The following is a 23,538-nucleotide window of genomic DNA, read 5'->3' on the forward strand; positions in this document are numbered from 1 at the left end:
TATATATATACTTCTAAAAGTTTACATATAGTTTCAAATTTAGGCTTACATACAAAATTATTTTTTTGTTCTTAGCCAGTTTAATGAAGCAAAAATACTCAAACAGCTGTTTTATTTAGAAACTGGATTCAACAGAGACAAATTTTTTAGTGTAATTAGTTATGCAGTTCATGTGGACCTACATGTCATTAAATAATTTAATTGCATGTGACAAGTTATTTTTGTACAAAACAAAAGTATTCCAACAAGTTTAGAAACATGCAACATGTATCTTTTTTAATTAATATTTGGAACATTTCAGATAATTTGAGAGAATAAGATTCAGAAGTTGTATATTATTACATATTTATGACAAATTAATATATTGCATGATAAGCATTAAGTCATTCTCATATGTCTGCCTTGTCAATTAAGGTTTTACAGCTGAGCAATGAAGGCACTGACTGTGCATCCATGGTCCCAGACACAAAACTGGTTCCCAGGGGTTCCTAATCTTGAGAGCGAGGAATAGCAAGAGGCAAYGAAGCACCTGCCTTGGGTCTAAAAGGTTCTACAATTATGATCTCAAATACTACAAGCTGCAAAGAGAAACTTCAGCTGATAAAAGGGAGAATGGAACAAGCCTAAAAAATTAAATAACACTCCAAAAAATATCTGAACTCTCCTAAAAATAAAAACTTTTAGCTTGTACTGTTGCCAACAATATATTTGCTTCAATATGTTTGATACAAGAGGTTTGCTAACCAGAGCAGTGAACTGTTAACACCTTTGTCTTCTTTTATTAAACTAAAACACACCTCAAAGGTCTTTTCAGGTATAACAAAGCAGCATTTTACACAGATTTCAAAGAGCAGAGAAGAAAGCCGGTCTTACATGATACATGTCATTGTAGCTGTTTAATTTACTCTTCACATTGCAACATATAACATTTCATATTTTAAAGGCAGATTTTCATCTTATTAAATAGGAACAGAGTAAATACTTCTGTTTGTCCACAAACCCTCCACAGTGGACATTCATTGAACAGAGGCGTCGTCAGAACTGGGTTTTAAGGTGACACCAGGCCTGCCCTTCACACGTGGACTCGCAGGTAAACCAAACACGTAAAATACTCACACATTCCTACATATTGTACGGCGTTAATCCTGCAGATGTGTTGTAGCTGGCACGTACTGCAACTGTAAATAAAGTGGCTGGTGGGAAACCATCTCTTCCAAACTAGAAATAAATTATCTGTGCACCTAATTTATAAAAATAAAATTAAATACAATTTCAAAAAGAGAAAAAAAAGGGAAGAAAAAAATCGTATTTACCAGCATTCGATGCTACAAACAACTGCACCTGGTACACCTCTGTAAATTACYTCAACTGAACAATTTTCTTACTTTTCCCAACGCCATCTTCCAGCTCTTTGCTCACCAGACATATTAAAATTGATGTCAACACTGGGTGTGATTTAGCAACATGAACCGAGAGGACACAATGATTTTAGTCTTAACAARATTTCGTTTTAAACTGGAAATGAAAATCAGGCATTAAAATGTAAACATCAATGAACGGCAAGACAACACTTTCTTTTCTTGATATTGCACAACTCATTACCAAGTCTGAATCCCTGATTATCGCATGCCTTCTGCAGTCTTTTTGGAACTGTGCTCGCTGTTTAGATATCGTTTCTAATTTCAAAGTGGCAGACTGTAGCGAAGGGTGAACGGACTTTTCTACTGGGCTTTAACAAATACTAGTAAATGTATATAATATAACTCATTTCCAAAGTAAATACCTAGCTTATTATACATCTCTTAATAAACTGTAAAGTCACTTTATTTTTAAATAAATCTGAGGCTTGAAAATAGTAAATGTAAAAAAAGAGACTTCCTTCTTTCACTCTGAGCAGATGATGTGTTTGTAGCATCTTAATCAGAAATCTTACAAGCAGTGAAGAATTATTTTCAGCTTATACCAATAAAACCAAGAGTTGAATGATTTGTGGAGTCCAGTTGTGGGGGAAAAAAGATGCCACATGTATCAGACATGAATCTGTTAAAGTGAAACTATTCGGCAATGGCTACAAAAATCTCCTTAAGCATTAATGTTATCTGTTGACATAAATACCTTTGAAGCTTTATGAAAATAGTGGCAACTAAACCATTAAAGAGGAAAATTAAAGTACTTGCTGAAAACGTAGCATCTAAAAAAATAGTTAATTTATAGTTTTATTTCTTTCACACTTTTGGTTCAACATAACAGATGTTTTTAAATGAAATCAGACCATAAAAGCAGTATGTACACGCCCAGCCCACTTGGGTTCGCTCAGTTCAGCCGGCCGTGAACGTGACGGTTTGGTTTGAAGAAGAGTCAGTCGTGATGCACAGAGAGCACAGGTTGCCTGCAGATGGGGCAGGTGTTGTTTTCAGAAAGCCAGCGGTCGATGCAGTGGATGTGGAACTCGTGGGAGCAGGGCAGACGGCGCAGCTTGTTGCCTTGAGCGTATTCGTTGATGCAGACGCTGCACGCACGACCCATTTCCCCCTCCAGGCTGGCCTGACCGTACGTACGCGTGGCCAGATTGTCGATTTGCTCTTTGGTCAGGCCCCTTGGGTGTTCTTCGTCGTCCTCGTCGTTGAGCAGAAAGAAGTGCGCCAGTCGCAGGATGGGTAGAGTGCCGTTTTCTACCAAGTTGTTTGTGTCCCGGCTGTTGGCCCGTCCATCAGCGGCGCCGACACCTCCGCCTCCGGGTGCAGCCTGCCCACTTTGTTCTTCCTCGCTCCCCACCAGCCTCTCCCTCTCCAGCACTACCTCGCCTGCGCCATCCTGGCCAGGCACGGTCTCATTTGAATGTAGACGAGTGGCCGGGCTGGTGTTCCCGTTTGTCCCGGGAACATCTGCGAGGCTGGGCGCAGCYGTTTCAGAATTAGCCTCCGTCTCCATTAGAGAGCTGAGCTCCCCAAAACCAGTCATAATCTGACGCAAGATGGAGCGCAGGGCCGTGGAGTTGGGTTCTCCCAGGCCCGTCTCGCTGATCCGCCTCAGGGGGATCCGGATCGTGCTCACGTACGTGCGGATTCCGGCCCGCTCGAAGCGGGAGATGGTGCGTCGGAATCCACCGCTGTCGCTCTCGAACGTGACGGTGTTCTCGGCGACCCGTGCACGAGAACGCGTTCGGCTGGCGATGCTGTCCCGGTCCCGGTTCTCCCCGGGTCGGATTCTCCTCACCTGCAGGTCCAGCATGATGGTCGGGTGCCGCCTCACGGCTGAGCCTCCCGCTCCCGCCGCGTGTGGTTCCCTCTCGCGCTCCGCGGCTTCCACGGCCGTCTCTGCTAGAGAGGCGGGCTCTGACGCCGTCTCCCCGGCTTCCATCGACACGGAGGTGGTCACGCTGGTCGGCTGGGCGTGGATGGCGAAGCCGATGGGGACGCTGCTGGATGGCGGCGCGGTGCTGATAACAGGCGTTCTGTGTAAAGGGGAACGACTCCGTCTTGACACGCGAGATGAAACGCCGCTCCCCGTCGCAGCCCTGCGGGCACGGCCACGTGATCGAGTCCTGCTGCTGCGGGAGTCGTGTCCTGCAGCCGGGGCTTGAGTTTCAGACTGGGGCGACACCCAAGGACAGTCTTGAGGAGCAGAAGTGCCGTCACGCCCGTGCTCCACCTCTTCATTCGGGTGCTGATGCTGAGGCGGTGTACTCTGAGCAACAGGAGGACTGGGAGCAGTGGGAGAAGGTGCTGAAAAGTGCAAGGTTGTAGCCCTCCTTTGAGCAGCAGCAGAGCTCAACTCTGGAGGAGGGGGTACGGAGGGGCTCATAGAAAGCATGGTAGTGCTGCTCCGTGTGCGCCGTGTCTCCATCCTCCTGCTGATGGCCGGACGGGGGGAGGGATAGGGGGCCGACCTCGGTGCAGCTGAAGGACGAGTGCTGGCGAGGGAGGTACCAGTGCGTATGGAGGGTGCAGTCGTGTTTAGGGGAGTCAGCTCTGCCGTGTCTGCGGAGCTCACGCCGTCGATATGCTCTCCGGGCTCGGGCTGGTCGTGGTTTATGTTGATCTCAAGGCTGAAACGGAACTCGCCGCTGTTAGGGTTGGTCCGACTAACAGCCCGCCACGTCTGGTTGCCACTCTGCCCGCTTCGAGTGGCGTTACCGGTGCGTCTAAAAGTGTTAAGCCATTCCAGTAATGAATCGCCATTAGATGATTCTGCTCCAGGTTCAGTGCTCCCTGTAAGAAACAATTATGGGTAAGACTAAGTCAAATGACATGGAAGAAMGCACAAGATGTAACCCTTAGTGCTTTGCAATCATCAAGATTTAGATTTTATTATAAAAATTATAATTTAGCAAGTTTAAAAAGCATACATTTCTCTAATTTGATCTTGGTTTGTTCTTTGGCCTCTTTATCCATAAAAACCCAATCAACTAAAACCATACAACCATGAAAAGAACCCTTCCATCCATCCTACCTGTCCCTCCTCTTCCTCCAGCCCCTCTCTCCTCTCCCCCACTGCTGCTGCTCTGCTGTTCTGCAGAGTCAGCAGGCTGTGAGCGTTGTTCAGTGTGGGGCTGAGACAATACACGCTCTTTAGCGCCATCCAGACGCTGCTGCAGTTCCTCTGCAGTTACCTCACCTGTGAAACATCGCAGACATGTAAGGGGTTATTATGAGATGTGAGCACCAGCGAAACCACTGCTGTACCCTAAACTGTAGGCATTACATAATTAAGCAAACTAAAGATTTTGGACTAATCCTATTTTTTAACCATTTGATATGGCATTTCCTAATTTGTGAAAGAAGAGTAACCTACAGGAGCAACACGTTTTTTTTTTATTTCCATAAATTAGACATTAACTGTATGTTCTCAAAACAAATCCACTCTTAAATAACTCTCCAATTCTGAATCACTTTGCAAGACTTAAAAATCGCATAAAAAGGCACTGAACTTTTCCCCCCTAACGTTGCAACAGAAGGAGAAAACATCAGGTAACAATACATGCTCAGCCACTGCACTGGTTTGACCCTCCTCACCTGGGGTACCCAGCAGGTTGCTGTCTCTCATGAGACGGTAGTCCTCCTCACTCAGTTCATTAATGAAGTGATAGTACGCCTCCTCCCGTCGAAGACGCTCTGCCTGCCTCCGCCGTTCGTCTCCCCCACCAGGAGGGTCCATCACCATGAGAAGTGCTGGGAGGAAGATGAGCAGGAGTGTCAGTCACTGACAGAATAGCATCTGAAGCTACTCACAGTAGCTGGAAAGCTGGAAAAACTAATGTCAAATAATGGTTCCGTCACTGTGATGTGATGCACTGAAGCAAATTAAAGCCGCTCAGTTATTAATAGGAGCGAATGTTAAGACCAATGTCAACCATTTTCTTTACTCTACTAGCTACTCTTGCTAACGTTTAGCCTGAGCATTAGCGACAAAAAATGGTCTATTTTAACATGTGAACATGCTCGATTTTCTGGCAGTGAAAAACAGCGAACATGCGTCATAATAACGATGTAGCCGCCGTGAAAGCTAATATTACACAAGTGACAGTAGTATCTACAGAAGGCCATGTTGAAGGGAGGCTAATGAAGAAGCCAAATTGCCATCGCCGTCATCGTGATCAGTAACCAATCAGCGGCCCAGTCTCCCTGACAGACTAGCCAGGCAGCTAATCGCCACTCCGCAAAGGCGGGGCATAAAGAGCTAAACTGAGGTTTCTTCCATGTAAACGCAGAGCAGCGAAGCAAAGACAAAGAATCCTGTCAGCAATGTTGAACAGCAGAGTCATTAAGATGTTTGCACCCAGCAGAAACATAATGCGCTATTACCCAAACACACCAGTCCGCTTTGTAGACAGTTACAAAGAAAGAGGCGTCATTTTGAATGCGCAACGTTTCGGGTGTTAACTGAGCATGTTAGCACAGCCAGCAATCAAGTCGATCCAACCACTGTTAGCACGAGAAAACCTATCAAAATCGCCACGAGGAACAAATTAATCAAGGAGGAAACGTACATAAAACTTCACACTTGACCGAATCGTACTTTACGAAGTGATGACAGTGACATTTAAAAGATGCAAATACCTGACAAAGCAGCTGTAATATGGACGTTTCGCTTTGCTCTCACCTCTCTCAAATCAAGATGGGACCAGCGGTACGAACAATAAAATGTCCGTCAAAAACAACATCCCCGGCTCGTTTGTTCCTAGGAACAAAACAAATAGCAAAAACAAACAAACAAAGGGCTTTGTTCATAGTTACATGGTTCAATGTCAGAAATGCACATCAACAAAATTATTAAGGTGACATTTGTTTAAAAGGAAACCTTGACTAGACGTTTAAGCAGCTGTTTTTAATGGATAAAAGTGCACATTTTATTTGTCTCAAAGGTGAGGTTGCAACCACACTGGGGGTCATAAAACGCTGAGGTTGAATGGGTCTGTAGATAATCTCCAAAATTTCTAATTCAAACATGAATGCTATTGTATTTTTATTACTATTTTACAAGAAAATTAAAAAGGTGCTCAAAATATGAAAAAAAAAATCGGTTTGTCTCTAAATTGTTCATGTTTTTGTTTTGGACATCAACTGGTACTCATCAGGATCACAAGTCTCCATAAGTGTTAATTTTTTGAGCCAGAGGCTGATTGATTAATTGATGCACATAGAAAATAAAATATATAGAAAAAAATATGTTTGCTGTTTTTTGTTATTAAAAACACATTACTATCATACCAGCCAGTTTTTATGAACATGACTTATTATTACTTATTATTTTGGCTGTTTTTTTTCTCTCAAATACAAAAAAAAGATAACATCAAGATTAATGAATGAGCCCACAAAACACAAACCCATTGACTTAAAAACTGTGAGTGGAAAACAAGAAACCTTTCATAACCATAGCAAAAACTACAAGCTGTACATTCACAATATATACATGATAAAATAGGTGTAGTGAGGAAGAACAATGTTACATTTTTATTCGTATCTAACAACTAAGTTAGAATATGCGAATGTGGATATATGATATTGAAAATCTTCTGTAAAACAACTGATATGCTATCATCTTTACTACTATTGTGCAACCTACAGTACATTTACGAGTATTTTAAACAGACCAATTTATTTTAAGTGTGTGAAGTTTGTATGATCATTTCCTTGCAACAAGGTTATAAAYTAATCATTATTCATACTTATCACATGCCAAAATCCTGAACATTCCTAAAAACAAACAATGCCAGTCCTTAATGCTGTGTATATTTGTAATTGTAGTTTGTAGTTCCCTTCTGCAACCTTGCATTAATATGAATTTGTTTTCAAATCTATTATGTTCATGATTAGCTAAAACATTTAAGTCTATTGTGAATCAAAACACTAATATTACATATATCTTTTCCCCCAAAATAAAATGTCACATTTGCATAATTTATTCTACTTTACTGGTATTRTTTCATATTCATAAACAGCTCATAGATTATCAGTAAATATCAACATAGTCAGGAAAGATGTACTTATTATAAACAGTAAAAAGGACATAACTTGGTCTTATTCGCTTGAAATCAAATGAAAGAGAACTATTCAGGCTATAATTAAAGAAATGTGACTTTTTCTTATCCAACAGGACCTTTTTGAGAGAGTCTTACATATGTAAAAAATGTGTCAAAAGACCACTTTTTAATCATGTACATTTGTGATTAATAACTGAATTCATATCTCAGCTGTAATWTTTCCAAACACTAATTTCCACGTGGTGGACTCTGCCTGTCCATTTTCCCATCTTCTTTCTTCTGCTGCGGGGAACAGACTTTACGACGTTTTACGACACTGCCGTCGTAAACCGACCGAAGTGCGTCTCTTTGGAGCAGATACCGGTTGGGGAGAAACGCAGCAACAACAGAAAGAAATCTAACATTTGGATTCGCTTTCACCTGGACTATCTCCGAGCGTCGCGCACCCCGGTCCGGAGCAATAAAATCGACCCGAAAACTCGATGCGGAAGCCGGGTGTAAAGGAGGAAAAAGGCACGCTGCTGGGGAAGGCAACTATCTGAGATACCAAAAAACCCCGAGCTCAGGCGGTGGAGGAGCCCAGCTGCCTTAAAATAATTTTTTAAAAAAAAGGAAGGCACACTTTTTCAACCCAAACCGAGGTGAAAATGGACTATGACTTTAAAGTGAAGCTGACCGGCGAAAGAGAGCGTGTCGAGGACCTGTTCGAGTACGAAGGATGTAAAGTGGGAAGAGGCACCTACGGTCATGTGTACAAGGCGAAGAGAAAAGATGGGTGAGTTGATGAACAGCAGGCCTCCAGCCAGGCAGCCCTGCCTCTAAATCCGTTTAAAACGACTCTTTCTTCCATTTCAGGCAGGCGTGCTGCTGTACATTGTCAAAACCCGTTTATTACAGTGATTACATGTATTTAAAAACATATATTAAATGCTTTAGTTGCTGAATCATGCGCCTTGGAACGTTTAATGAAGGTAGATATTTTTCTGAACTTCACATATAGCAGGTGCTTATTGATTAATAGCCTCTGTTTATGGGCGTTTACATGCAGAACAGGCCTGATTGTTTTACGTTTGCATCTAGCTGAGTTTATGCTTGTTCAAATAGTTGGGCAATATAGTCTAAAAATAACTACTTATGTGTAGGCAAAATCTTGACATTCTCTAGGTTGTCCCTTAAGCTTATCTCATTGTGTGATGGAAATTGTCAAATTTATTAATGTTAAGGCTTTAAATACACATTTWAAATAATTTAGAGGTACTTTTAACACTTTTTGTGTGATGCTCTATTGCTGGAAAGTTGTGATGTTTTCTGAGACAGGTTAAAAAAAATCTTCCTATTATAAGTTGAAGTAGTTTTGTCTAATGAATGTGTTAAATGTTAATATAGAAGAGTTGTGATGCATCTGCATTTAGGTTAGAAAAGATCTGAATCCTGTCGCAACACATCAACCAGCATTTTCACAACCTTTGTTGCTAATTTGATGTTATTTTTTGTGTGTTTTTAAAATTTGTATGTATTTTGGCAAATTGTAGGTCTTTTTATAGTGACTTTCTAACATTCTCAGCTTCTGCAAAATGCTTTACACTAATCCAGCTTTCTGTTATGTTATATTTTAAGGACTTTTTAAATCTCACTCATACACTGATTTTTTTTTTTTTTGTGGGGGGTTGAGGGGTTAAGTGCCTTGCTCAAGAACAGTTTGTCACTGCTGAAGCTGAGAATCAAACCCTGGACCTTATCCACAAGGGTCTTTTATTCATTATGGGTAAATGTCCCAACACAAAATGAGGGGAAAGATTTCCCCCATCTGTGGTCACTTTGTTTTCTTGTAAATATGTTAAAATAGGGGTTTCTAAAGTTGAGGTTGGGACCCCATAGTGGGTCACCGAACAACTGAGGAGTCCTGAGACAATTTTTCAAAATCAAATAAAAGTTAGAGATACTTGCTAACAGAATATTTTTCATAAAGTTCTTATTTTAAATATCCATCAGTAATAAAAACAACTACTTTAATAATTGTTTAGGCTTTTTGTTCTGTCCTTGTGTTTTTGGCTTTTTAGYGATTAAACCAGCAACAGTTGGATCACAGGTCTCTGATTCTTTTATTTTCTTGGTAAGAACCTAAAAAATTTGAGAGCCACTGTGTTGCACTGTTCTCTACCGCCTTCCTTTACTTTCTAAAACTCTCCTGCTGTTTCTTTATCCGATCTTTGTAAGAACCTCAGCTGTATCTGGACCAAAGCTGGAAGGAACATGAGCCACAACCCCGTGCAAAACCCGTTATGGCAGCCTGGACTGTAGATCCAGCAGGAGCCACTTCTTTAAAAAAAAGCCTTGATGTGTTGCTGCTGTTTATGAGACTCTTAAGTTCTGCTGCTACGTTTGGCCGAGGCCAGAGTCACAAAGAGTGAGTTTATGAGATGATTTAGGCCTGGAGTGGGGAGGCTGGGAGGGGTAACCAATTTATTCAAGTGAGGACCAGTCCAAGTGCTCTGTTTGTCTCTTACCAGCTGCCAGACAGAGCCTGTTTCCTCTCCCCATTTTATTGTTTAGAGTCTCTGAGGTGAGCTTGATTACACAGATCTGGAGGTAATGCAACTTGGCCTCTTCTCTGGGTCCCTGTGCCAGCTGCCAAGCGTCTCCCCCCAACCACACACACACAGTCCCTGCTTCAGTTCTGTTGCTGTGCACACAGCTCTCTGGGGGCCTGCAGTCTGGTCTGGTGTTGATGTTGCTCTGCCTCTTTCTGTGTTTGTAGGAAGGATGATAAGGACTACGCCCTCAAGCAGATTGAAGGCACTGGTATCTCCATGTCAGCCTGCAGAGAGATTGCAGTAAGAACTGCTTTTCTCTCTRGCTTTTCTTTTGTTTGGTTTGTGGGGGAACATATCTCATTCCTAAGTGTGGAAGCAACAGATGTGCAGTTTAGAGATTATAAATCKCACATTTTATGATGAAAGAAATGCATTTGTTGCAACTTTTGTATTAGTAGTGTTTCTCTCCCTAATATTTATCAATATGTATGGTATTATTCCTTATAKGTAGATGCAGGGAAGTTGTGTAGTTGTTTCTCTGAGTGAGTTTATATGTTGCAGCTGCTGCGGGAGCTGAAACACCCCAACGTCATCTCACTGCAGAAGGTTTTCCTGTCACATGCGGACCGTAAAGTGTGGCTGCTGTTTGACTACGCAGAACATGATCTATGGGTAAAAAGACGAGCATAACCGGAACTTTATTATGCAATTTATCAAAGATAACATGACTTTTTTCCTTCCTACTCTTGAAAAGAATATGTGTGAATGCTTTTTGTGTAAGTTTATTCATGTATAATACTAGAAATTTAACCCTAAAAAYGATCCATAAAGTGGGGGGTAGTATTATACATGGGTTATTATTGATTAGATTTTTTATGCATTTTAATCAAATCAAATAATTATGATCGTATTGTACATGAATAAATATGATATTTTGAGCATTTATTTATTCATTTTTTAAGACAAAAACTCGTGCACATTCTATTGATTTCAATATTATTTTCCAATTAATACACTTAAATATCATCCACTGCTTAAGACGAAGGCAGATGATAATGTTTTTTTTCCATTTTTTCCATGTGTATTTGTGTCTTTTATCAAAATGTTTCCTGACCCACTGGACAAATTTTGATGAAACTCAAGTGGATGTATGTCTAACTGATTAACCTTTAAAGTAAACCTAATTCAAAATGGCTGCCACAGTCAACTAACCCTAGAAATAAAAAAATAATGACTCCAATGCAGTCTATTTTTCAAATATTAAGCTAAAATTTGACACAACCGTAGCTGAGAATTATTCACAACACATACTCGGAGCAAGACATCTAGCATTATTGCATGCATAGCRGTTTTTAAAAGCTTTGACCTAAATGGCTACAACTCCCATCATTTCTCTGCATGAGCTGATATTAGTCTGACATTTATTTGGAAAGTCGGCGGGTGATACATATTTCTTTAAGAAATGCTAGGTTTTAGCTAGAAAATTATTCATTGCTAAGTCTCGGTGAAAAACGCACCAACTAGTATCCCACATTTGGTTGTAAAACCTCTGTTCCATTACAGCCTACGCTTACAGCTGGCAGCGTATCAGAGCAGAGTTAAATACTGTTTCCCACCACAGAGCTGCGACTCTTTTACGCTGCCCGTTGAAAAAGTGAAAACATATGCCTCAAGCATCAGCACTGCCCATCTTCTCTGTAGCTAACCTAAAATGGTGATAGGGTTTGTTTTTAAAAAAAAAGGCACATTTTGTTCAGAATTCACACAGACCACACTCTGACCATTATCTTCTTTTCTTACAGCACATTATTAAGTTTCACAGAGCCTCCAAGGCCAACAAGAAGCCACTTCAGCTGCCTAGAGGAATGGTCAAATCTTTGCTCTACCAGATTCTGGATGGCATCCATTATCTCCACGCCAACTGGGTCCTCCACAGAGACCTTGTAAGAAGATGGGGTTCTGGAGGCAGAGGGGGACATRTATATGTTTATTCTTTTCTAAATAAAAGGGTGACTAGAGTCTAATTGAAGCTGTGTCAATCAACATTGTTGTTAAGTAATTATTACACATTAGCGTGTTTATTTATTCACAGTATTTTATATATTATTTAAAATACACGTTTCTATATTTTTAATTAGTTTTGGGGTTTATTTAAAAAAAAAGAAACAAGATATTTGAACAAAATGATGCAGAGAAATCATTTGTCCACTAGAGGGCAGCAGCAAATAGTTTACATCTGCAATACCTAATCCTGGTGGTCRAGGCCCACGATCCTGGATGTTTAGTTGTTTCTCTGCTCTTCAGCAGGCCTTTAAGTTCTGCAGAAGCCTTTTATCCATTCAAAGCAGGGAAACGTCTCAGTTTTGGATTATTTTTATCTTTTGATCTGTTGTATGACTAAATGAAACTACTAAATTTGAGATGTTTCTCTGCTTTGACACACTTTAAATGCAYGAGTGTTCTACAGAAACCTCTTCTTCTGTAGAATTTAACAACCTGCTAAAGAGAATGGAAACGTAAAACTTGTAGGATGGTGTTCAACCAGAACCAGGATTGGGCACCACTGGTTTAGATTCTGCTTCCTAAAGTTACATACAGTATGTGGGCTGTAGAGATGTTTTCATCATTGTATATCTTCCTACTTGTCACCATCAGAAACCAGCAAACATTTTAGTGATGGGAGAAGGACCTGAGAGGGGTAGAGTAAAGATTGGTATATATCATGTCTTAACTCTTCAAAGTGTCATTTATTGTCTTGGTTTGATTTCATTTTATTGACCGAGCCTGTCCGTTCTGCAGCGGACATGGGGTTTGCTCGTCTCTTCAATTCACCGTTGAAGCCTTTAGCTGATCTCGACCCTGTAGTGGTCACTTTCTGGTACAGAGCACCTGAACTGCTGCTGGGGGCTCGGCACTACACCAAAGCCATCGGTGAAACTTTTGCACTTTATTTTTTATTTTTTGTTTTGTTTTGCTGATTTCRCAGAATCGCTGAAGTTATTGTTTGTTTCTGTCAGACATCTGGGCGATCGGCTGCATTTTCGCGGAGCTGCTAACGTCTGAGCCCATATTCCACTGTCGCCAGGAGGATATCAAGACCAGCAACCCGTACCACCACGACCAACTGGACCGAATCTTTAATGTTATGGGCTTTCCTGCTGGTGAGACTCCTTTACTAACTAAATATTTTAGGTTAAAATAATAGCTAATAGTGTTTTGTTAAACCAGCAAACATACAATTCAAGCTTTTTCCAGTTGTTCGTCTGTTCTGTGAGTCAATGTGGTGAAACTTTTATCATTTTCTGTTCCTGGCTAAGTCACGTAAATTCCTTGGTTTTTACTCGATCTGTTTCTGAGTTTAATAATGTGGTCTGCAGATTCAGAACATCAGATCACAGACTCCATGTGGCCAAGTCACAAACACAGAAATGTTTGCTTGCAGGCCTACATTTGGACGATAATTTCCACTTCACTTAAGCTGCTTCTGATATTTTCTTTTTCTTCCTTCTCTCTGCTGCTCCATTTATTCAGGACACCAATCAGTTTTAAGAATATATTTGAAGACTGTGCAGTACATTGCTTTTTGCAGACAACTCAATAAAACTGAGGTTATGAAAAAGTTAAAAACAAAAAAACGCTTAGTGATTACAGTAGTTATGTTCTGTAATAATAAAGATTTTAATATTTACATTATAAAATGTGATTTATGTTCTTTTAAATTTACTGTTACTATGAAATAAATATTATATATAGATATAATAATCTAAATATTGTTTTCCTTTTAAACAAGGACATACTGTAATGTTTTTTTCTCTTCCTTCCTCTCATTTGACAGATAAAGACTGGGAGGACATCAAAAAGATGCCGGAGCACTCCACACTGATGAAAGACTTTAGAAGGAACACGTGAGTCTGCAGACCACCTTTGTCCCAGTTTTTACAGATCAAAAACAAAGCTAGAGTAAAGCAAATAATATCTGCAGGAAAAATACGTAATGCAATTATGTAATCCCTCTGTTTTACATATTATCTTTATTGTATGTGGTAATGATCCTGAATGTAACAAATAAGTATCATTTTCTTGTGTTTTTTTAAAAGATACACAAACTGCAGCCTTATAAAATACATGGAAAAACATAAAGTTAAACCAGACAGTAAAGCATTCCACTTGGTGAGTTAAAGTTTGTCCATACTAGATGTAAAGTTCTGGTYTGGTCTGGTTTGGGACTAAAATTGTGATCTTCTCTACAGCTGCAAAAGCTATTGACCATGGACCCCATCCGTAGAATCACATCTGAGCAGGCGATGCAGGACCCCTACTTTTTAGAAGAACCTCTACCCACCTCTGAGTGAGCGACAGAAGATGTTTAGACATTAGTTTTTGAACACTTTGATAACTAAAGATGACAATTTTTATTTTTATTTTTCCCTTCTAAGTGTGTTTGCAGGTTGTCAGATTCCTTATCCCAAGAGAGAGTTCCTGACAGAAGAGGAGCCCGAGGACAAAGGAGACAAAGTAAAATTTCCTTTGTATATTATTCTTATTAAAGGGAGGATATTATGCAAAATCTGATTTTTTTTAGCTTTATATCATGTAATAATGTCATTCCCTCATCAAAAACATACCCTGAGTGTTGCTTTGAGTCCTTCCTGCACGTTTGAGAAATCCTTGAATCTCCTGTAGCCATGTGGAGCTGCCTAAATGCTTGCTGGTACAAAGCTCCGCCTGTTTACCCAAAGCTCCTCCCTGGAGCTCTGTTCCTAGCTGAGCTCCTGCCCCACAAAGCATCCCTCCCCAACACAGCTCCTCCAAACGTATCTTAAAAATGGTGGACATTCATGTAGCATTGTTGTGGTGAAGTGGGAGTGTCAGAAATGGTAGGAAGTTCTTAAAGAGACAGAGGCTAATTTCAAAGCTTTGATGCAAAATCCAATTTATTTTTGTTATATACAGCATTTTCATAACAATTGAAGGTAACAGCCTTTGATTTTGGTAAAGAAGTGAACTTTGGGTCTGGAAAATACATAATAAAACCTGTATAGAAAACTAAATATGTCAGCAGTTTACACATTTAGGAATTTTTATTTTTTATTTTTTGTGTGTGTTTTTTAGAAGAACCAGCAGCAGCAACAGGGAAACAACCACACAAATGGGGCGGGGCATACTGGCAACCCAGAAAATAGCCACGCCCAGGGCCCACCTCTGAAGAAAGTGCGAGTTGTCCCTCCCACCACTACCTCAGGTGGCCTCATAATGACCTCAGACTACCAGGTGAGTTTGCTGTTCCACTGTGTTAAATAATTTGGATCTAAAAGAAACATTTGGTGCAAATTGATACTGAATCTGTAACCTGAAGAGCTTGTAAAATTTTATGTATTTATTTTTTATCCTTGCAGCGCTCTAATCCACATGCTGCCTACCCGAACCCTGGACCAAGCACATCACTGCCACAAAGCAGCATGGGATACTCCTCTACCTCCCAACAGCCGCCCCAGTACTCCCACCAGTCCCACCGTTACTAAAACAACCCCTCTCACAAGAAAACACACATTTTTAGACACACGTACACACAGCCCTAACCATGCTCACCTGAACGAATGTACCGAGGGATGTGGGGATGTCCCGACGCAACAAACCTTCCCAGCAACCAACAACCCCCTCCCCTCTTCCCATCCTACAGAGGGCACTATCTGCTGCGTTTAATTAGTCCAGAAAGTCAAAAGACTTCACCTGTTTCAGACTTCACACCACAATCCCAGTATTAGAAATACAGCGTAGAGCAAAGGATGTTAGGTAGAACACAAGGCAGGAGGATAAACAAAAGCAAAAAAAAAAAAAGTGAACCTCTACCATTACTCACAGTAAACACAAAGAAGATGGCTTGGTTTGGAGGACACACATTAACCTGTTGTGCCATCTCCTTCTTTCCTCTGCTTCAGTTCCTCTCATCCTGTCAWAGCTTGGATGAGCCGAAAGCTGCTWTGTGACTGCCAGCGTTGACAGGTTCTCAGTCTGTCAGTCCTCCTGTCTGTTTATTTTTCTGTGTATGGGCCACAGCTGAGGACTGAACTGAGCTGCTAAGAAGCATACAAGGACATTGATGACCTCCACACAGTTGTGGAATAGAGGGGTTTTTGTTCAGAAAGGACAAAAAAAAAAACAAAAAAAACAAACAAACGTGATTTTAGTAGTTTATAATTTAATCTGTTGTCATGGTTTTGTTTTCATGACAAGAGTAGCATAGCAGCTTGTGTGACATGAGCACTTGGCTGATGTATGCTGTGGGTAAGCCTTACGACATGACGACAAAACCAACCAATCGCATGGAGGATGGCAGATGGAACATGCATTGTACTGTATTGCATTGAAATATTTTACATGAAACAAGTATCCTGACAATAAAAGTGGAAACATTTGTTTTGTTTGTATTTTGGAGGAGCGTGTGCATGAGAGTGGTTTTAATGTTAGATTTTTTTCCCCACGTTTTTACTTTGCAGAGTCATGTAAGCCAACCAGAAAACAACACAATCTTTACAACATGGGAAAATATATGACAGCACCCTCTTTAAATGCAAAGATTTTGTGCATTCTTAAGTTAAAACGTTTTGCAAATATATCGTCCATTGAAAATTGGATATGTATAAAGGGGCAGATCATCAAAGAGAAAATATATTTCAGTTATGCAAAGTATGAAAATCTGAAAACAAAGCTTTACAGCATATTTGATTTGACAAGTTTGTTTGCCTACATAAACTACAAGCAGTGTAGGTCAGTCGTATGATTCAAGCTTCCTTTTGATTTTTCAGAGGCGAGAGCATTGTTTACACTGAGTGAGTACCCACATTACAGAATCACATCAAAATATTTGGAAAATTACTGCAATAAACTCTTTCAGACTGCATTTCTTTCTACCTGGATTACTGAGATGCATCACGACTTTCAGACTGTTTTTATGTGGTTCAGGACAATGTTTTATATACTTTTTAAATCCCAGCATGCTGTTTCTCACATTATTTGCTTTTATTTTAGCTTTACTTTGTGCCATAATACTACTATAAAACTAAATATTGAAAGTTATTTTGAATAATAATGTTTTTGAGAGTACTCAAATCCGTATTTAAGATTACAGCATAATATACAAGGAATGGGACCTGGCTATATGATGGAAAGTCTTCAGCAACGCCCAACCCGCCCCTTCCATTCTCAAAAGTGTTTTCTCTGCCTGGGGTGGGTCCCTGTCTGTTATCTTTTTAGAGACATGCCATTGGTTGTTAAGAACGTTTGTCACACGCGAACCCCTCTGTGCGCCTGTATGATTGGTTCTTGGGAGCGGTGGGCGTGTCTTCGTCCTCAAAGGATTTTCACCGGAGTGGTCAGACAGGGCTGATACAGGATGGCAGAGCTAATAGGAGTATCTAACGGTACATGCGGGACGAACTGATTTCTTCTAATATTTCAAGCACTGGTGAGGGCCCTGTAATACTTTTTACAACATTAAGTATCACCTTCTATCGTAGCTGTGACATTTGTGTGATTATTTATGTAGACTCTTTCCATATTTGTTCAAACAAAGTAGTCGAATTACGGACATATGCTAGCTAACCGGTCAGTCAGAGCGGACCCCCGGTCAGTGAACGGAGGATAATACACGATGCTGAGGCAGTGAATACTGTTATTTTTGGGTCGCATTACATCATTTTATTTGGAAAATTATTACTTGCTATTATTCGGTGATTTATCATATCTAAACCGATATTGGCTTGTTTAATTTTAGATAAAAATGGCGCAGAAAGTGGGGAGCGAGGTGGACGAACAGATGTGGGTCAGTCCATCGGTAACGGGAAGCGATGGTGCGGAACACTGATTGATCGGGTTTACCATAAATTTACGCCTCTGTCTAATGTTTATGTGGCAACTGTCATCCCAAGGCATGAAACCAACACACTAAGACAAGACAAGTAGTTAGATATTTAAATAGAGATTATGCCAGTAATGATTTCTTTCTTCCTTTTTTTTTTTTTTTAGAAAAAAATAATAATATTGCTGCACAATGTCAACTTACCATGTTCAGTAAACTAAACTATTACAAACAGACACAAATACAAAACATACAAATCAGTTAGCAGTTTTTAATAATTTATCTTTTTTATCTGTTTTAGACAAAACCTTGGAAATAACATTTTGTGCAATGTCATGATGTCACTCTCAGAGTATATGTTGTGAAAGACTCAGTTACTACCACATCAAATTTTAGCTCGGTATCTGTGAAAATGACTGAGTTGTATCTATTTTTGCATTGGTTCATGTAGAGTTGCTGCAGCAGCAGTCTTAAATTATAATGACTCCAAAAGTTAATTAGTTGTATTTGTACATCCAATTATTACTTTTTGCAAGTTTCATTAAAATGTGCAGTTGTCCAAGGAATAACTTGCTAACAGACTGGCATGTGCATCAATTGATTTAAGTTGAAATGTTAAGCAAAGATCTTTTTGATGAGCCTTAAAACTACACTAAATTTTAGCACGATATCTGTAAAATTGACAGAATTAAAGCCATTTTAATGTTTTCTAACGGTAGCTGAACTTATTGAGTTGTGTTGGCTTCAAAAGCTAATCAGTTGTAAACGTATACCTAATGATTATGTCCTAAATGTTGCATTAAAATCGCCTAAAATTTGGTAATAGCAACTTGTGATTGGCAGCTTCTGGAGGTATCAGATGCTCAAAATAAGTGTCAATAACAGCAAAAAAGAAGCTTTTTGGCAAAAAGGTTTGGCAAATTTTTCATGCACACAACCCACATATTGAGCTAACCCCACAAATGCATGTTTCTTACAAATGTGGCACCATTTAAAAGGGAAATTGACAGTGGTATAAAACTCATTACCAAGAAGCATTGTTACAAGAAATAATCTACCAAACACAAATTTGCTCATTTTTTGTGCTTGGTTTATCAAGAAACCTCTTTATTTTACTGAATTTACTCCAAAATTAGCAAATGAGCCAATGAATGCATTGCTGTTTTTGTTTATTGGTGATGAATTTCCAAACTTTGAATAGCTTACCCAGCCAGAACTAAATTAGCTTCTTAGCTGGATCTTTTATCCATCCGGATTATAACACTTGGATTATGTTTGGATTAAAAAGCCAGATATTCAGGCAAAAATTAATCTTAAAGATTTACTCATAAGATGCAGTTTTTAAGGCTTAGTGAAAATTTTATATTTCCAGTGAAGCCAGGGCACTTAAAATGTTCAAAATCACAATAAATGATTCAAATGAAAGCGTGTTTCCATTAAAAAAACACATTTTTTATTTGTTTAAACTCCACAGTAACATCTTACTGCAGACCTGACAGGATTGAATAATCAAGTAGTTTGACCCAAACTGCATCCTGTATGTCTGAATCGTATTGGACTAAAGAACATTAAAAGTCACTACAGCGGTTTTATATTTAAACATTATATTTAGGGCAGTGTGACCTGACGTAATCTGGGCTGCATTATTCATAACATCAGACCAAGCAAATCAGCCTCTGACACAAGAAGCTGTACTCAGCGCATAAATTGGTAATGACTCCCCTTTTCCAGTACTTAATGGAGTTTATCTATCTGCCGTAGTGAGGCCTCCATCATTGCTGTGGGTTGGTGTGGAGATGTGGGCGTTCCGCAGGGGAAGTGTGTTTTAGCCCGGATGCAGCCTGAGTGTCACATCTCCGAGGATCAAAGGTGGTTTTGCTGCTTATGGGACTGTTTATACACTGCTAATGGGATGTTTTAGGGGCTACCTGGTGTGTTGTTGGGCATTTTGTTTAGCTAAGTTAAAATCAAAGCATCCGAACACATGACCCTGAGGAGCTGTGAACATTAGAGTGGGAATATGTCTCTCTTCCTCCCTGAGTGAGTGGGAATGAAGGAGGAGTGCTTTCACTGCTTTATTAGTAAAGGGGGCCTTAAAAGAAAGTGGGGGGGTGGGGATTGTGGGAGAGCTGGTGCTGTTGCCGTGTGAACGGAGCTCCATTGTCCCAGGAACCTTTCAGTGGCTTCCCCGAGGTCTGCACCTCCCCCTCTCCCTCACTCGATGCACTTTTGCTCCCATCAAACACACATATATACTCCGTATTTCACACACACACACACACACACACACACACACACACACACACACACACACACANCACACACACACACACACACACACACACACACACACACACACACACACACACACACACACACACACATTGTCTTATTCACTGTATCTAATCTGTCTCTGTCCCACTTGGTGTCTCATTCATCCACCCTCTTCTGCCTTTCCCGAGGCCCCGGCCCTCCTCCCTGCATGTTGCCCCYCCAGTCGCTCATTATTTTGCCCTCATCAGTATGATTGTCATGCAAGATAGACAGTGCAAAGCGAAAACATGCAATCTTCTAATTTGCATCACCTCGTTTCCTACACCGGGTGTTTCCCAAACGATTGTGCTGATTGCTTTGTCTTTGGGAACAATTCAGTCCTCATTGGGTGTATTTGTTGACCTAGTAGCGTCCCGTCATGGTGTAATTTCACACTTTGTTTTCCCTTGCTGGCAGGATGCTGCTGGGTTTTGTAGAGGAGGGTCTCTAGTTAAGAAAAACAGAGCCAGAGCTTTTCATTAAGGGTGTGAGCTTTTGTCAGGGACTCACAGAGTTCTGCCATGGCTTTTTTCTTACCTCTTACAAAATCCAGCTGCATCCTTTTGAGTCCCTGACATAAGCTAGCATCCTTAGTGAAAAATAGACAAAAGCTCACAAATTATCATTTTTTTATTATATTATTGTTATGTTATATATATACATTCTATACTGTGATTCACTTCGGTGAAGCTTTGCATGCACAGATAACAAGTATATACAACACTCATGGCTTCAGATACACGCCCCMCTAAACTCACTTACTCCTCTGKCTAATAAATCTGCTCTATGCAGAGGTTTTTTCATAAACACCATAGTGTGTCACATTGTTGAWATAATATGAYGTTTTGTTTTGTTTTTTGCTCATCTTCCCTTGTGTGGTTTTTAGTTTTTCTGTTAAGGGTTGCGCCAAAGTGAGSACCTCTTCAATGTCCTCACTTTGTTTGCAGCTCTGCTGTGCTTTACTAGTTAGGTTYAGAGGTATGATGTGAATTATTAGGTGTGAATTAAGKTTTGGTTCAGGGTAGGATTAGCTGTACACCTKTARTGGTTAATTTTAGGGAAAATGTATTGGTTAGGCATAAATACAGTTACAAAAATGAATGGAAGTCAATACAATGTCCTCAGTTTGATGCAAATACAAGGATGTGTGWGTGTGGAYGGGTTTTTCTTACAACGTGGGGAAAATTTTCCCAAAAAAGCAGCTTTGTGGGGACCGAAGTKCATCGTGGAGACCAATGCCCAGTCCCCACGGGTCCAAATGCAAATTACAGGTGTGGGGTTATGTTTAGGACCAAGGTTTAGGTTAGTTTTAGGGTCAGTTGTGAGGTTAGTTTTAGGGTATATGGTCAGGGTTAGCATATAAAGTCTAAAAACAATGAATGGAAGTCATTGTACGGTCCCCACGGGGTTGAAGAACAAACACGTGTGTGTGTGTGTTTTGGGCTTCATGTATCTGTCGGCTATTATTAACCCGCTGTCATAGTGCCAGATATCCTGTGTTTTTCCAACCTGCTTCTTCTTTTGATGATTTCTGTTATTTTTTTCTGTGAAACAGCACAGTAAAAACCCTGGATTTATATTTGAGAAACAGTGTGAGAACATTTTGATTGGAAAATGCGGCTGTGTTCCCATCTTTCCTTTCGGTTTCTTTATGAGCCATAACTATATTGTTCTGGCCAAGTGTTTTTTTGGACAGGAGGGAGAGATGGGACATTGGTAGAACCAGGAAACAGGAGCCAGACTCACAATTAGAAAACAGGAAGCAGGAAGAGCCTCTTCTCCCTGGCTTCTCTAGCCTTTTTTGTAATTGTCTGCTGTACTTTGAACTATAAAGAGTTTCTGATCAGAAGGAGCTGAGGTTTAATTTAGACACTCRAGCTCAGAGCTGCAGTGGGTGTAGGCAAAAGTACTCAGGGCTGTTTATATTGTCTGAATAAAAGCCAGTAACGTCAGTTTTCCAGCTGGGCCTGTGACAGTCTGGCCTGGGATTAGCTGGCACGCTGGATCTTCCTCTCTATAATGCTTTAATCTCTCTGCTGGTCGCCAGGAGTCTTCTGGCTTTGGCACCTTGCTGGTCATCGCTCGCAGCCCTCTGGTCAACAGCCCAATCACGCATAGTTTGGTTGTCATGCGAAAAAAGTACATGGAAAGATGGAAAATTGGATTTTACTATAAAATGCACTTCCTTACTGTAATTATAAAATTTAAAAAAAAACATCCACAAAACCAGTGGGTTTTTTTTGTGCATGTCACCCCATTTGCTCTGCTTGCCAACACTTTCTTCACATCTTTTTTATGATTTGAGTCAGTAAACYAAATTCTGTCCAAATGTATTTTATTTGATTGTTCTTGTATTTGTTGGAAAAGTTACATTAAAGACAGAGCTTCTGTATATAGCAGACAACTCGGCTCCCAGAATCAAATGAACTTGAGGTTCTTGAAATGTTTGCAAACAGATTTTAGTGTTTCCTGAGTCTGTGAGTCTGGATGAGAATGGAAAACCAGACTCTTTTATTTCCTGTTTTCTTATATAAATGCTGAAAATTAAAATCTAAAAGGAAATTTCTCAGATTTATTGTTTTATACCCATTGATATGTACCCATTTGTGTCACTAAAGTAAATCTAAATTAAACCAGGCAGTTTTATCTCTTGAGAATTAAGAGGTTGCCTTGCTGCAACTTTATAAACGACAGCATTAATCATTAAAGTAATTAGGAGTGTAATTGATGTCTTGCTCATTAACGCTCCTGATCAGCTACATCTGTGTCTCATTGGGATGTTCCCTGCTTTTCCCTCCAGTGGGAGCGTGAGGCCTCGCCATGCCGCTGGTGAAGAGGAACATCGAGCCGCGTCACCTMTGCCGGGGAGCGCTGCCCGACGGCATCGGCAGCGAGCTGGAGTGTGTGATGAACAACACTCTGTCCGCCATCATTCGCCAGCTCAGCAGCCTGAGTAAGACATACACAAACATAATTTTAATAAACAAATTAAAATGTCTGAATTTATTTTAAAAAAAAAGACTATTTTTCGGTCACACTAAAAAGTGTCTGAAACCACAGCATCCCCAGGGTAGGTTCAGTATGATGACGGCTGAACGGTGTGTAGCCTCTTTGCAGCAGATCACATGCTTTCATCATTAATCCCAAAGCTGTGATTGATTTGGTCGTTGTCATGGTTACAGTTTCAGGGTCACAGGACTTATTGCGAGCTTACAGCCGCCTCACACTGGAGCACGGAGCGTTGAAATGTAATCCTTTCAGACAGCGCAGCAAAACTGAACTTCTCAGTCCGCCTGTGTGCATGTGACCGTGCAGCTCCTCTGTGTGTGTGTGTGTGTGTGTGTGTGTGT

The 23,538-nt window shown here is 40.4% G+C and overlaps 3 protein-coding genes across 3 annotated transcripts in view; 2 read left to right on the forward strand and 1 right to left on the reverse strand.

Annotated features, from left to right (window-relative positions):
• Window positions 1-95: 95 nt before the first annotated feature.
• Window positions 96-6,139, reverse strand: rnf6 (ring finger protein (C3H2C3 type) 6). Its single transcript, XM_014002238.1, has 4 exons — window positions 6,060-6,139; window positions 5,016-5,171; window positions 4,453-4,617; window positions 96-4,211 (listed from the first exon to the last, which is right to left on the reverse strand). The coding sequence occupies exons 2-4, from the start codon at window positions 5,161-5,163 to the stop codon at window positions 2,359-2,361; spliced, it is 2,166 nt and encodes a 721-aa protein (XP_013857692.1). The 5' UTR covers window positions 5,164-5,171; window positions 6,060-6,139; the 3' UTR covers window positions 96-2,358.
• A 1,639-nt stretch (window positions 6,140-7,778) lies between these two features.
• On the forward strand, window positions 7,779-16,433 carry cdk8 (cyclin dependent kinase 8). The gene is made up of 13 exons (XM_014002239.1): window positions 7,779-8,258; window positions 10,242-10,317; window positions 10,579-10,689; window positions 11,820-11,960; window positions 12,673-12,730; window positions 12,817-12,948; window positions 13,035-13,178; window positions 13,853-13,922; window positions 14,115-14,187; window positions 14,268-14,365; window positions 14,454-14,532; window positions 15,130-15,288; window positions 15,414-16,433. Exons 1-13 carry the CDS (start codon window positions 8,131-8,133, stop codon window positions 15,537-15,539), a joined length of 1,395 nt encoding a protein of 464 aa, XP_013857693.1. The 5' UTR covers window positions 7,779-8,130; the 3' UTR covers window positions 15,540-16,433.
• A 952-nt stretch (window positions 16,434-17,385) lies between these two features.
• wasf3b (WASP family member 3b) overlaps window positions 17,386-23,538 on the forward strand; it is a gene marked incomplete at its 3' end in the record, with an annotated part of 10,968 nt that continues 4,815 nt past the window's right edge. Inside the window, 2 exon segments of the mRNA XM_014002240.1 lie at window positions 17,386-17,482; window positions 22,989-23,141. Of these exon segments, the coding sequence (XP_013857694.1) occupies window positions 23,009-23,141 (133 nt within the window).

This window comes from Austrofundulus limnaeus, unplaced genomic scaffold (assembly GCF_001266775.1).
Source record: "Austrofundulus limnaeus strain Quisiro unplaced genomic scaffold, Austrofundulus_limnaeus-1.0 Scaffold12, whole genome shotgun sequence".
Taxonomy (NCBI): Eukaryota; Metazoa; Chordata; class Actinopteri; order Cyprinodontiformes; family Rivulidae; genus Austrofundulus; species Austrofundulus limnaeus.